Source organism: Rhinoraja longicauda, chromosome 11 (genome assembly GCF_053455715.1).
Source record: "Rhinoraja longicauda isolate Sanriku21f chromosome 11, sRhiLon1.1, whole genome shotgun sequence".
NCBI classification, from domain to species: domain Eukaryota; kingdom Metazoa; phylum Chordata; class Chondrichthyes; order Rajiformes; family Arhynchobatidae; genus Rhinoraja; species Rhinoraja longicauda.
Window position 1 is genome coordinate 2,365,635 of NC_135963.1, and position 15,525 is coordinate 2,381,159.

Sequence of the window (15,525 nt, forward strand, 5' to 3'; positions counted from 1 at the left end):
AACAATGAAATTCTAACTTTAGTTAGAATGCAGCTTTACCGTATCATTAAACACAAAACACAAGCAGCCTTGACTCTGTGCTGAGGTGGCGTGTGGTTCTGGTTTGGGCACGTTGGGCTGAAGGGCCTGTTTCCACGCTGCGTGACTCTGTGACTTTCTGGTAGGCTGGGTTAGGAGCCTGATGGCCGCTGGGAAGAAGCTGCTAAGCTTGGAAGCTTCAATGCTTCCAAACAATAGACGTCAAAGTGCACGAGACCGAGGAGTTATTTTCTGGGAGAGATAGTCTTGCTAGATTCTATGAAAGTTGATCAATTACACAGTTTTTAGAGATGAATAAAAATAGATTCTTCAAGTATTCTTCAATGTGAGGGTTTCAATAGATTGGCACGGGGGTGAGTTCTCGTAGGACAGAGGCACGTGAGAGGCTAGAAGTTGGTATGGAGGGTGGAGTGGATAGTGGACAGGATAGGCAGGTGAAAGGCGGAGAGAGAGGAAAGGGGGGTTGGTTTAAACTGCATGTATTTTAATGCAAGGGGCCTGACGGGTAAGGCAGATGAGCTTAGGGCGTGGATAGGTACAAGCTACTGGGACGCTGTAGCAATGACTGAAACCTGGTTAAGGGACGATCGGGACTGGCAGCTCAATGTTCTGGGGTACAGGAGCTTCAGGAGAGACAAGGGTGAAGGAAAAAGAGGAAGGGGGGTTGCATTGTTGGTTAAGGAAGATGCCACGGCTGCGTTCAGAGGTGACATTACGGACGGTTTGTCTAGTGAGGCTGAGGAACAAGAAAGAGATGATCACCTTGTTGGAGGTGTACTACAGACCCCCCAAATAGTCAACGGGAATTAGAAGAACAAATGTGTCAGGAGATTGCTGCAGGTCAAATAAGGTTGTTGTCGTAGGGGACTTTAACTTTCCCAATATAGACTGGGCAAATCATAGCGTGAAGGGTTTAGATGGGGTGCAATTCCTCAAAGGTGTTCAGGAGAGTTTTCTTAAGCAGTATGTGGAGGCCTCCACATGCGAGAGGGCAACGCTAGATCGATAACATGGTGCATTTTGAGACGTCAAACAAGGGCAGGACCTACACAGTAAACGGTAGTCCTCTGGGTAGTGTAGAGTAGAGGGATCTAGGAGTACAGGTGCATTAATCCTTGAAGATCGAGTCACAGATAGATAAGGTGGTCAAAAAGGTTTTTGGCACTTTGGCCTTCTTCAGTCAGAGTATTGACTATAGAAGTTGGGAGGTCATGTTGCAGTTGTATAAGACAGTGAGACCGCATTTAGAATATCCTGTTCAGTTCTGGGCACCATGTTATTTTGAAAGGGTTCAGAAATGATTTACGAGGATATTGCCAGGACTAGAGCTAAAGGAAGAGGTTGAGTAGGCTGGGTCTCTATTCCATGGAGCGCAGGAGGATGAGGGGAGATCTTATAGAGGTGTACAAAATCACGAGAGGAATAGATCAGGTAGATGCACAGAGTCTCTTGCCCAGAGTAGGAGAATCGAGAACCAGAGGACATAGGCTCAAGGTGAAGGGGAAAATATTTAATAGGAAATCTGAGGGGTAACTTTTTCACACAGAGGGTGGTGGGTGTGTGGAACAAGCTGCCAGAGGAGGGAGTTGAGGCTGGGACTATCCCATCATTTAAGAAACAATTGGATAGGACAGGTTTGGAGGGATATGGACCATGCGCAGGCGAGTGGAACTAGTGTAGCTGGGACTTTATAAGGAGTGACCCATTACAAGGAGTGACCCACTACAAGGAGAGACCACACTACAAGGAGTGACCACACTACGAGGAGTGACCCATTACAATGGGTGACCCACTACAAGGAGAGACCACACTACGAGGAGTGACCACACTACGAGGAGTGACCACACTGCAAGGAGTGACCACACTGCAAGGAGTGACCACCACTACTAGAGGTGGACTGTTCCCTAAACATCATCTTGCCCATTCCCTGCATTGAACATCGGCAGAATCAGGTGGGAAATGTACTTTGAATTTCTCTTCAACGTCCACTTGTTGCTAACCCCCTGGTGCGTGCCGTACCTCACTTGCTTCACTTCCTTGCGGAGGGTTTTTGAGAGAGTAAATGTTTTCTTCCGTATCCTTTTGATGGCCACCGTCCGACCGTCACTGGAAGAAAGGGAAATACCAAAGACTTGTAGGTGAACTGGTCCTCTGTTAATTGCCTAGTTCGCAAGATCTATCTAGTTCACTCTCTCTCTCTCTCTCGAGAGAGAGAGAGAGAGAGAGAGAGAGAGATAGAGAGAGAGAGAGAGAGATAGAGAGAGAGAGAGAGAGAGAGAGAGAGAGAGATAGAGAGAGAGAGAGAGAGAGAGAGAGAGAGAGAGTGAGAGAGAGAGAGCGCCGCCACATAGAACTGCCGATCTGGGAGGGACACCTGTAAATGGGGAATTAGAGGAGGGCACCAGTAAATGGGGAATTAGGGGAGGGCACCAGTAAATGGGGAATTAGAGGAGGGCACCAGTAAATGGGGAATTAGGGGAGGGCACCAGTAAATGGGGAATTAGGGGAGGGCACCAGTAAATGGGGAATTGGGGAGGGCACCAGTAAATGGGGCGACAACCATCTAACTTTTGAATTAAGGCAATCCCAGACTAGTGGGAGAGGGGGAGGGAATGGGTGGGGGAGAGAGAGAAGAGGAGAAAGGGAGGGGGGGGGGAGAGAGGGGACCCGTTGAGTCTACTCTGACATTCAATCATGGCTGATCTATCTTTCCCTCATCCCAATTCTCCTGCCTTCTCCTACTAATCAAGAATCTACCTCTGCCTTATCAATGGATATTCACGGCCTCCACAGCCTTCTGTGGCAAAGAATTCCACAGATATTCCATGTGTGTTTAACTAACACATGTGGAGACTGAATAATGATATTGTCAAGAGTCAAGTCAAGAGTGTTTAATTGCCATAGGTATCAAAACGGATCAATGAAATTCTTACTTGAGGCAGCAAAACAACATAACATATCTGTACACAATAGATAACAACATAACACATCTGTACACAATAGATAACTTTGTTTTGGTTTCTTATGTTATCTATTGTGCACTGATGTGTTATAAGTTCAATAAAATGTGCACCTTGCATTAAAACCAGAAGCTGGACTTACTAGATTCCACTCTGTATGAAGCCCGGCTTGTGGTCTGTGCTCTCAATGTATGCACTGGCCGAGTCATCGTGGTTGGTTGGGACGGAGGTGCCGTTGGCTTGTTGGATGGTCACGGCACTGCCGATTCCCAGAGGGAACTTGCTGCCTGAAATGCGACAGCCAGGACATGAGGCGAGAAAAGGGGGAACACCAGTGGAGAATGTTTGCGAGGCATTGCGAGCGGGCTGTGTTACCTATGCTGATCTCCTTCAGGTTGATGATCCAGCTCTCATCCCACAGCATCTTTTGTTTCTGGTACTGCAGCCACTGAAAGCAAGAATTGAGAAGAACAGGGTAAAGGGATAAACGCCAAGGGACACATTGAGGTACATTTGTTGGAACTGTGCAGTTCATCAGACCATAAGATCATCGGACATGGAAGCAGAATTTTGGAGGTGTTGCATTTTTGGATGTCTAACATGGGCAGGACCTACACAGTGAATGGTAGGGGCTCTGTGGAGCAGAGTAGAGCAGAGGATTCTAGGAGTGTAGGTACATAGTTTCTTGAAGGTGGCATCACAGGTAGATAGGGTGGTAAAAAAGGCTTTTGGCACATTGGCCTTCATCAGTCAGGGTATTAAGTATAGAAGCTGGGAGGTCATATTGCCGCTATATAAGACTGGTGAGGCCGTATTTAGAATATTGTGTTCAGTTCTGGGCACCATGTGGCGGAAAGATGTACAAGGATGTTTCCAAGTCTCGAGGGTCTGAGCTATAGGGAGAGGTTGAGTAGGCTAGGACGCTATTCCTTGGAGCGCAGGAGAATGAGGGGCGATCTTATAGAGGTGTATAAAATCATGAGAGGAATAGATCGGATAGACGCACAGTGTCTCTTGCCCAGAGTAGGGGAATTGAGGACCATAGGACATAGGATTTAGCAAGAACATGAGGGGTAACTTTTTGACACAAAGAATGGTGGCTGTATGGAACGAGGTGCCAGATGAGGTAGTTGAGGCAGGTTGTATAACAGCATTGAAAATACATTTGGGCAGGTACATGGATAGGAAAGGTTTAGTGAAATATGGACCATATGTGGGCAGATGGGATTAATTTAGATGGAATATCTTGGTCGGCATGAATGAGATGGGCCGAAGGGTCTGTTTTTGTGTTGTATGACTATGATTCTATAACTCTGTGACTGCCTCTGGCAGCTCAAGTCAAATCAAGAGTATTTTATTGTCATAAGTACCAAAACTGAACAATTAAATTCTTACTTGCAACAACACAATCGGTTTGTAAACTTGTGTAGGAAAGAACCACAGATTTTGATTTAAACTGAAAACAGTCACAAAACACTAGAGTAACTCGGAGGATCAGGCAGCTTCTCTGGAGAAAAGGAATAGGTGACATTTTGAGCCAAAGCCCTTCATCAGACTGAGGACATTACCTGTTTATTTTCTCCAGAGATGCTGCCTGACCCACTGAGTTACTCCAGCATTTTGTGCCGATCTTCAGATTTATAAACTCGTCACTCAATTGAAAATTTAACATAAAGATAACAAAAAAGAAGTCAACTTCTCCAAATTCAAGTAACCCTTGCTTTCCCTCTCCCTCCATCCCTTCCCCTTCCTAGTTCTCCGACCAGACTGACTGTCCTCGTTTACATTTTATCTCTGTTTGCTTCGTTGTCACCTTCTCCCAGCTAACTATGATCTATTCTACATTTTCCTTGAATCCCCTTTGATGTCTCGTTTTCACTCCTTATTCATCTTTATCCCTGTGTCTCCCTCTTCCCTGACTCTCAGTCTGAAGAAGAGTCTCGACTCGAAATCATCGCCCTTTCCTTCTCTCCAGAGATGCCGCCTTTCCCGCTGAGTTACTCCAGCATTTTGTGTCCATCTTCGGTGTAAACCAGCACCTGCGGTTCCTTCTTGCACAAGAGGTCAACGATCTCATCAACGAGTGAGTGATTGACTGAAGAGTTGGTCGGGGGATGGAGTCCACCTACCACCACCATGAGGATGAACCCGGTGCAAAAGAGGGCAATTGGGACACCGATGGCAGCTTTGATGCCGATGCTCATGGGGCAAGCTCCACAGTCAGCCGGGCAGGTGTCACAACGCTCATCCACGTCACATACTCCATCATCACACACTAGGGCCAAACGGGAGATAGAGAACACAGGTTACAATCTGCCCCACGGAGACCCATTCCCCCTTCACCAACACCAACAAGAAGCTCCGTTCAGTATAGTTTACTGTCACGTGTACCGAGGTACAGTGGAAAGCTTTTGTTGCGTGCTAACCTGTCAGCGGAAAGACAATACATGATTACATTCAAGCCATTTACAGTGTATCGTCAGGCTAGATGCAGGAAGAATGTTCCCGATGTTGAGGGAGTCCGGAACCAAGGGTCACAGTTTAAGAATAAGGGGTAGGCCATTTAGAACTGAGATGAGGAAAAATATTTTTGTGTGATTATCTGCCACAGAAGACAGTGGAGGCCAATTCACTGGATGTATTCAAGAGAGAGTTAAGGGCCTGTCACAGTTACGCGATTTTTAAGTCATAGCAGATGGCCAAATTTTTCTTTTACCCTACGACAATGACCACGACAATGCCGAGTCAGGTCGATACAAGTAACTTTTTTTGTGAAACTAGCACCTGGCTAAGAGATTACACCGTCTTCGGAAACATCGCGAAATTCCCACGCTTACCTGACTGTCAAACTGTCGCCTCCAATCTACCTGTCAAATGTCCTGACGGTAAGTACATTGGTTAAACAAAACTATCTTCTGGTATCTTCAAATGCCTTTTGTTAATTTAATATTACGTGTTTCCAAATGCATCTGCGACAACCTAGCAAACCTGGGGACAGCGCGCGACAGCGCCCACAATAAGCTACGTTACCTAGCGACAAGCTGTCGCCGAGAAATTTCTATCTGGATAATATTTCCACGACACGCCCAGATCCGCTACGATTCATTGAAGACTCCTCACAATCATGCCCACGACACCCCGGCAAACGTTCAGCGACAGCCTAGTCACTGGCAGTCACCTTAACATCGCCTAAGTGGGACAGGCCATTTAGATGCAGCTCTTAGGGCTAACAGAATCAAGGGATATGGGGAGAAAGCAGGAACATGGTACTGATTTTGGATGATTAGCTATGATAATATTGAATGGCAGTGCTGGCTCAAAGGGCCAAATGGCCTATCCTGCACCTATTTTCATTGTTTTCTATGTATAGACACATGAGAAGGGAATACCGTTTAATGCAAGGTCAAGCCAGTAAAGTCTGATCAAAGATAATCCGAGGGTCACCAATGATGTCAATGAAGTCATGGTGCAGCTCTATAAAACTTTAGTTCTATCAATATTTGGAATATTGCTTACAGTTCTGGCCGCCCCATTACAGGGAGGATGTGAAGGCTTGAAGGAGGTGCAGAGGTGGTTTAGCACAATGATGATAGTTTTCCCTCTCAACCCCAATCTCCTGTCTTCTCCTTGTAACCTTTGATGCCCTTACTAATCAAGAATCTATCAATCTCACTTTTTAAAATACCCAATGACTTGGCCTCCACCATCTGCGGCAATGAATTCCACAGATTCACCACCCTCTGACTAAAGAAAGTCCTCCTCATCTTCATTTTAAAGGTATGTCCTTTCATTCTTAGACTGAGCCCTCTGGCTCTCCCACTAGTGGAAATGTATGTGTGTTTTTGTGCGTGTGTGTGTGCATGAGTGTGTGTGTGTGTGTGTTTTGTGCGTGTGTGTGTGCATGAGTGCGTGTGTGTGTGTTTTTGTGTGTGTGTGCATGCGCATGTGTGCGTGCGTGTGTGCGTGCGGGTGCGTGTTCGTGTGCGTGTATGTATGTGCATGTGCGGGTGTGTCTGCATATTTGATGTAGCTAAGATGAAATTTCCTCTTCCAAGTGGGAAACAGCCCAGGAATGCCCCCAATAGACAATCGACAATAGGTGCAGGAGGAGGCCATTCGGCCCTTCGAGCCAGCACCGCCATTCAATGTGATCATGGCCGATCATTCTCAATCAGTACCCCATTCTTGCCTTCTCCCCATACCCCCTGACTCCGCTATCCTTAAGAGCCCTATCTAGCTCTCTCTTGAATGCATTCAGAGAATTGGCCTCCACTGCCTTCTGAGGCAGAGAATTCCACAGATTCACAACTCTCTGACTGAAAAAGTCTTTCCTCATCTCCGTTCTAAATGGCCTACCCCTTATTCTTAAACTGTGGCCCCTTGTTCTGGACTCCCCCAACATTGGGAACATGTTTCCTGCCTCTAACGTGTCCAGCCCCTTAATAATCTTAGACGTTTCGATCAGTAATAGCAAAGAGCTTGTTACCTTGCGCACTCTGTACGTTTGTCTTTGACTCCAAGGCTGCATGCATTCGTCCCAATTTGATGTGTGCAATCATTGAAGTCACCCCAATCTGGGCCAGCACGACCTGGAAGCAGAGAGGAGTTGACTCCATAGAAGGTGGCATCAAGCATCTGCTCAGTCTACACTCTTAGTAAAGCCACACAATGTGGATCAAAGGGTTAAAAGTGTCTTTTATTGTCACATGTACCAATTAAGGTACAGTGATACTCGATTTACCATACAGCCGTACTAAAAAAAGCAACAAGGCTCACAACCACATAAAAGTTAACATAAACATTCACCACAGCGTATTTCCCACATTCCTCACTGTGATGGAAGGCAATAAAGTCTAATCTTCTTCACTCTTTATTCTCCCGTGGTCGGGGCAGTCGAACCATCCGCAGTCGGGTCGATCGAAGCTCCCACAGCCGGCGCTCAAAGCCCCCACATTGGGGCGGTCGAAGCCCCCACAATCGGGACGGTCGAAGCTCCTGTGGCCTGGAGCTCCCGAAGTCGCTCCCTAACCAAGGGACCGCGAGCTCCACGATGTTAAAGACCGCAGGCTCCCACGGTTGGAACTCCCGAGATCGATCCCTGACAGGGACCGCCAGCTCCATGATGTTAAATCCTGCAGGATCCCGCAGTTGGAGCTCCCAAAGTCAATCCCCAGCAAGAGGCCGCCAGCTCCTCAATGTTGGGCCACAGTGCGGACGGAGATACAATACGGAAAAAAATCGCATCTCCGTTGAGGTTAGAGATTTTAAAAAGTTTCCCCCAATCCCCCCCACCCATATAAAGCTAAGCTAAAGAGCATTAAAACATACATTTAACACATACTAAAAAACAACAAAGGAGAAAAGGACCAGACAGACTGTTGGCAAGGCAACTACCAACTAGTCAAATTAACAACCCAAGTGGTCCTGAGATTGTACCTTGGTTGTCCAGTTCTGTTTGGATATCTTCCCAGCTTGCGACACAGTGTGGGTCATTATTTCCCCATCGTCTGGAACCCAGGGGCCACAGATTCCACCCTTTTTCTGAAATAGAGAACACAAGAGATTGCAGCTGAGGTCCAGTCTGTGCGATGGACTGGGCTACATCGACAGCTCTGGGTCACACGGTCAGGGTCAGGTGGCAATGCTAGAAGATAATGGAGTGGTCAGGAACAGAAGATTGTTGCCAGTGATGAAGGGATGGAGACAGAGGCTGGTAATGGACAAAGGCAGGGATCTCACGGAGTCACTCAGCTTGGAAACAGGCCCTTCAGCCCAACTTTCCCATGCTGCCCAAGATGCCCCATCTACATTAGTCCCACTTGCCTGCATGTGGTCCAAATCCCACTAAACCTTTCAAACCTTTAATATATTTTCAACATTACCTGCCTCAACTGCCTCCTTTGGCAGCTCGGTCTAGATACCCACCACTCACTGTGAAAACGTTGCCCCTCAGGTTCCTATTAAATCTTTCCCTTCTCAACTTAAACCAATGCCCTCTGGTTCTTGATTGCCCTGGGTAAAAGACTGTGCATTCACTCTATCTATTTCCCTCATGATTTTATACACCTTCTTGAGATCACCTCTCAGCCCCCTAAGCTCCAAGGAATAAAGTCCTAGCCTGCCCAACCTTTCCCTGTAGCTCAAGCCCTCAAGCTTCTGTATCCTTGTAAATCTTCTGAGTTGAGTTGATTGAGTCTAGTTTCTTGTCATGTATACCGAGGTACAGAGAAAAACGTTTGTTGTGTGCTAACTAGACAGTGGTAAGACTATACATGGTTACAATAGAGCCATCCACAGTGTACAGATACATGATCAAGGGAATAACGTAAATGGCGTTTAGTGCAAGGTAAAGCCAGCAGAATCCCGATCAAAGATAATCCGAGGGTCTCCATTAAGGTAGATGGTAGTTCAGGACTGCTCTCCAGTTGATGATAGGATTGTTCAGTTGCCTGATAACAGCTGTGAAGAAACTGTTCCTGAATCTGGAGGTGTGCGTTTTGGTGTACCTATTGAGGGGAGAGGAGGGAGTGACCGGGGCGAGACTGGTCCTTGATGATGCTGCTGGGCCTTGCCGAGGCAGCGTGAGGTGTAGATGGAGTCAATGGAAGGGAGGTTAGTTTGTGTGCACACTTTCTATCTTAGTGTTGGAGGGGCGTAGGGCTGGAGGGGGTCACGGAGACAGAAGGAGGGTACGGATGTCCAGTGAATAATGGTGAGAGTGTATAAAGAGCCGCCCACCATGAATGCCATGGGACAGGAGTGGACGTTGGCGTGGTAAATGCAGCAGTTGCTTTCCGTTGCGTGTTTCCACTCAGATGGGCACTCGTTTTCTTCACAGAACCGTTTGGCCTCACTGGCGTTACTGCATCAAAACAAAAAAAAACAGGCATTTTTCAATTGTCTTGAAAGATACAGCATGGAATCAGGCCCTTCTGTCCACCAAGCATTGATCACTTGTTCACACTAGTACTATGTTATCCCACTTTCTCATCCACTCTCGAGCTGGGCCTGTTCCCACACTGTATGGCTCCATGATCTCACTTCTACTGTCTTTTAGAAGGGTCCCGGCACAAAACGTTCTCCAGAGATGTTGCCTGACCTGCTGAGTTACTCCAGCACTTTGTGTCTTTTTCTGTTATCTAACATCTGCAGTTCCTTGTGTTTCAAGTTTGCCGTGCCCCGTCTGGTTTCAAAACCTCTGTCACTCTTGTCCCCAAGAAACGTAAAGTGACCTGTCTCAGTGACCACCGCCCTGTAGCTCTAACATTGACCATAGTGAAGTTTACTTTAGAAATACAGCATGGAAACAAACTCTTTGTCTCCCCTAGACCGTGCCGACCATCGATCACCCCTTCACACTCTAGTTCTATGTTATCCCACTTTCTCATCCACTCCCTGCTCACTAGGGGCAATTTACAAAGGTCCAATTAACCTACAAACCCGCATACCTTTGGGATTTGGGAGGAGACCGGAGCACCCGGAGGAAACCCACATGGTCACAGAGAGAACGTGCAAACTCCACAGACAGCACCTGAGGTCAGGGTCGAACCCCAGGTCTCTGGCGCTGTCAGACAGCAGCTCTACCCACAGATTTACAGAGGCCAATCGACCTGCAAACCCGTGCTTCTCAGAATTGTGGGAGGAAACCGGAGCACCCGGAGGAAACCCATGCGGTCACGGGGAGAACGTGCAAACTCCACACACAGACAGCAGCCGAGGACAGGATCAAACCGGGCACTGTGGGTCTCTGGCGTTGTGAGGCAGCAGCTCTACCCGCTGCACCACTGTTCCGCTGCATATTCTTATGTTCTATGTTCTAGCTTCTTCCTCACCTGTGCATCAGGATACCGTTTGTCACAGCCATTTGATAGAAGGCATCGGATGCTCTGATCGTGTAGGTGACGTTAAACTCCTCTCCACTCCGCACTTTGTCCGGAGGTCTAACTACCCAACTCATCTCCAATCCTGGAAGAAAATGGACAGAAATCACAGTGAGATTAGCAGCTAAATCTTCTACAACGCAGAGAACTATATTCTGCACATCATTTTCCTCTATCGTACCTTTGACTTGATTGTCTTTATGTATAGTATTCTTTAATCTGATTGGCATTTCAAGTATTCATAAGTCCAGGAATTAGCAGAATTAGGCCATTTGGCACATCGAGTCTACTCCACCATTTGATCATGGCTGATCAATCATTCAATCATGTGCATTGCATGCAGTTCTATTACAATCAGTTTCAGTTCAGTTTCGTTTATTGTCACATGTACCAAGGTACAGTGAAAAGCATTTGTTGCGTGCTAACCAGTCAGCGGAAGGACAATACATGATTACAGTCAAGCGGTCCACAGTGAACAGATACAGGATAAAGGGAATAACGTGAATAACGTTTGACATTCTTGACATTCTAAATATGACATTCTCGCCATAGAGGGAGTACAGAGAAGGTTCACCAGATTGATTCCTGGGATGGCAGGACTTTCATATGAAGAAAGACTGGATAGACTCGGCTTGTACTCGCTGGAATTTAGAAGATTGAGGGGGGATCTTATAGAAACTTACAAAATTCTTAAGGGGTTGGACAGGCAAGATGCAGGAAGATTGTTCCCGATGTTGGGGAAGTCCAGAACAAGGGGTCACAGTTTAAGGGTAAGGGGGAAGTCTTTTAGGACCGAGATGAGAACGTTTTTTTTCACACAGAGTGGTGAATCTGTGGAAGTAAATAAGATGGGGGCGTATCAGAAACTTTTGGTTTCTGGAATATTTTGGAATTGAGGGATATTGATTATGTTCAGGCAGTTAAGTTGGTCTTGGCATTATGGTGAATATAGACATTATGGGCCAAAGGGCCTGTTCTTGTGCTATACTGTTCTATGTTCTATGTTGCAAGCAAAACTAAGCTTTCCACTGTATCCCAGTACATGTTTAGTTCAGTTCAGTTCAGTTTAGTTTAGTTTAGTTTAGTTTAGTTTAGTTTAGTTTAGTTTAGTGTACAGATACAGAATGGAAACAAGCCCTTTGACCCACCAAGTCTACATTGATCATGGACCACCTATTCACATTAGTTCAGTTCAGTTCAGTTTAGATTATTGTCACCGAGGTACAGTGAAAAGCTTTTGTTGCGTACTAACCAGTCAGCGGAAAGACAACACATGATTATCATATCATCATATCATATATATACAGCGCGGAAACAGGCCTTTTCGGCCCACCAAATCCGCGCCGCCCAGCGATCCCCGCACATTAACACTATCCTACACCCACTAGGGACAATTTTTTACATTTACCCAGTCAATTAACCTACATACCTGTACGTCTTTGGAGTGTGGGAGGAAACCGAAGATCTCGGAGAAAACCCAGGCAAGTCACGGGGAGAACGTACAAACTCCTTACAGTGCAGCACCCGTAGTCAGGATCGAACCTGAGTCTCCGGCGCTGCATTCGCTGTAAAGCAGCAACTCTACCGCTGCGCTACCGTGCCGCCCTGATCGAGCCATTCACAGTGTGTAGATACATGATAGTTCTATGATATCTGAATATCTCACCCATCCCCCATGCACTAGAGGCAATTTACAGAGGGCCAATTAATCCACAAACCCACTCGTCTTTGGGATGTGGGAGCAAACCGGAGCACCCGGGGGAAACCCATGCGGTCACAGGGAAAAGGTGCAAACTCCACACACCGATAGCATCTGAGGTCAGGATCGAACCTGTGTGCATGGCGCTGTGAGGCAGCGGCACTACCCGCTGCACCACCGTGCCACCCACTACCGCGCTACAACAATAAACCTTCTCGCGTACAGGCCTTACCACCACAGTCAATCATGTTCTGCTCATTAGGATTCTTCGCAGGCCAGCAGTCATATTCACTGTTGTCCAGGTCATGCCAGCCGTGTACAACCTTGGGAGGGAGATTACAGACAGACCCATCAGTCCAGCCAGACACACAACAACATACATGTAGAATGCTTTCGGTCATACGTGTTGGGATGCTTTCAGTCCTGGGCCTCCTCCACTGTCAGACTGAGGTCACACACAAATTGGAGGAACAGCACCTAACATGTTGCTTGGTCAGCTTGCATCCCAGCGGTATGAACATTGTTTTTTCTAACTTCTAATAACCCATACTTTCCCGCTCTCTCCGTCCCTCCCCCACCCTAGTTCTCCCACTAGTTTCACTGTCCTCCTGATTCATTTTACTGATTGTATGCCTCGTTGTCATCTTCCCCTCAGCTAACAATGAAGCATTCTATTTTCCCTTGATCATCGTCTGCTTTCACATCTCTACATCTCTGGTTTCCCTCTCCCCCCGACTCTCAGTCTGAAGAAGGGTCTCGACCCGAAAAATTACTCTCCAGAGATGCTGCATGTCCCACTGAGTTACTAGCTATATGGAGAGGTTGGACAAATTTGGATTGTCTTCTCCAGAATGCCAGAGCTTGAGTAGAGACCTGGCAAAATTAATAAATTTAGCAGAAGCTTAGAGAGGGTAGACAATCAGAACCTATTTCTCAATATGGAAATGTCAAAGGCTAGAGTGCATAGGTTTAAGGTAAGAGGGGAAAAGTTCAACAGAGATGTGCGGGCAAGTTATTTTACACAGAGGGCGGTGGGTGCCGGGGACATGCTGCTGGGGGTGGTGGTGGAAGCTGATAATGAGACTTTTGGATGGGCACAATGATATGCGGGGAATGTAGGGATATGTATCACGTGCAGGCAGATAAAGTTAGGTTAACGTGTCATCATATTCAGTGGAGACCGTGGGCTGAATGGCCTGTTCCTGTGCTGTACTCTTCTATGTTCAGCCTCTTGGGGCAGTTCCACTCTTCAATTCACTTGTTTCTCAATTTACCTCATCTGCCCAGTTGAGTTCTGAAACCATTATGTATGTAAATCACAGCATGAGATTGCCAATGGACCCCATCCCCAAAAGCATTTTGGTCAAGGGGACTACAGATTCCCAATGCTCTCTATGTGAACCAAGGCTTCCTGACACTTCCCCAAACAACCTGCCTCTAATATTAAGATGTAGAAACGAAGAACTGCAGATGTTGGTTAATACGCAAAAGGACACAAAGTGCTGGCGTAACTGTGTGCAGGATAGAGCTAGCGGGGATCGTTGGTCGGCATCGACTCAGTGGGCCGAAGGGCCTGTTTCAGCGCTGTATCTCTAAAACTAAACTAACTCAGTGGGTCAGGCAGCATCTCTGGAGAACATTGATAGGTGGCGTTTCAGGTCGAGACCCTTCTTCAGACAAGCAGACATTTCGAACTTCAGTCTGAAGAAGGGTCCCAAAATGTCACCTATCCATGCTCTCCAGCGATGCTGCCTGACCCGCTGAGTTACTCCGGCACTCTGTGTCCTTTGCTGATTTTAAGATTCCCTCGTTTCTGAATCTCCCCCCGGGAAAGTCATTCTCATTAATCACTAGATCCCATCCCCTAAGTAACTCAACTACATCAGCAGTCAACTCTTATCTTTATTGGAAACATCTGGATGAACCTCCGTACACGTGACAAGAAACTAAAGTAAACTAAAGTGAACTATATGTTAATTGAGTTAAATCAAGGCCTGTCAGCATTGAGGAATGATCAACTGTGCAATTTATACCCGTGAGATCAAAATTATGGTGGACATGCCAGCCTCCAAGTTCGATCAATACTGAGAACCCAGCAAAGACAGACAATGACCAGCTCCCTGTCTCCCTCTATTGACAATCTCCCCCTCTAGATGTCTGCATCGCTGTCTCCATTACACCGCCGGATACAGTTAATATCTCAGAACAAAGACCCATTCTGGTTTTGACAAAGAGTCTTCAACTTAAAACTTCACCTCTGCTCTCCTTTCCACAGATACTGCCCGACCGGCCGAGTGTTCCCAGCATTTTCTGATTTCATTTCATATGTTGTAAAGTCAGACAGCACTAAAACAGTCTCTTCGGTCCAACTCGTCTATGCCGACCAAAGTCTAGTCCCACCTTGGCCCTTACCCCTCTAAACCTTTCCTATCCACGTAATTGTCCAAGTATCTTTTAAATGCTATCATAGAACCTGCCTCAACTACCTCCTCTGACAGCTTGTTCCATCCACTTACCGCCCTTAGAGTGGGAAGGTTGTTCCTCAGGTTACTGTGAAATCGTGCCACTGTCTCCTTAAACCTATGTCCTCTGGTTCTTGATTCCCCGACCCTTTTTGGAGAACTATCTATCATCCATAATCTCCAATTATTTCAATCTCCAATTATCACGACCCTAACTGTCACATATCCATGTTCTCGAGATGCTGCCTGACCCGCTGAGTTACTCCAGCACTTTGTGTCTTTTTTGGAAACCAGCCTCTGCATATTTAGTTTACCTTAGAGATAGAGCGTGGAAACAGGCCCTTCGACCCACTGCGCCCACACCCACCAGCGATTCCTGCACGCTAACGCTGTCTGACACACACAAAGGACAAATGTACATGTATACCAAGCCAATTAACCTACAAACCTGTACCTCTTTGGAGTGTGGGAGGAAACCAAAGGTC

At 46.7% G+C, this 15,525-nt stretch overlaps 1 protein-coding gene across 1 annotated transcript in view; it reads right to left on the bottom strand.

The window, feature by feature from the left end:
* Positions 1-13,882, bottom strand: part of LOC144598193 (atrial natriuretic peptide receptor 2-like) — a 36,676-nt gene extending 22,794 nt beyond the window's left edge. Inside the window, exons 1-10 of the mRNA XM_078408083.1 lie at positions 13,853-13,882; positions 12,811-12,901; positions 10,832-10,964; positions 9,738-9,861; positions 8,436-8,540; positions 7,486-7,588; positions 5,129-5,274; positions 3,375-3,447; positions 3,142-3,286; positions 2,059-2,145 (exon numbers count right to left, since the gene is read on the bottom strand). Coding sequence (XP_078264209.1) covers positions 2,059-2,145; positions 3,142-3,286; positions 3,375-3,447; positions 5,129-5,274; positions 7,486-7,588; positions 8,436-8,540; positions 9,738-9,861; positions 10,832-10,964; positions 12,811-12,901; positions 13,853-13,882 — 1,037 coding nt within the window. The remainder of the gene's footprint in view (positions 1-2,058; positions 2,146-3,141; positions 3,287-3,374; positions 3,448-5,128; positions 5,275-7,485; positions 7,589-8,435; positions 8,541-9,737; positions 9,862-10,831; positions 10,965-12,810; positions 12,902-13,852) is intronic.
* Between the last annotated feature and the right edge of the window lie 1,643 nt (positions 13,883-15,525).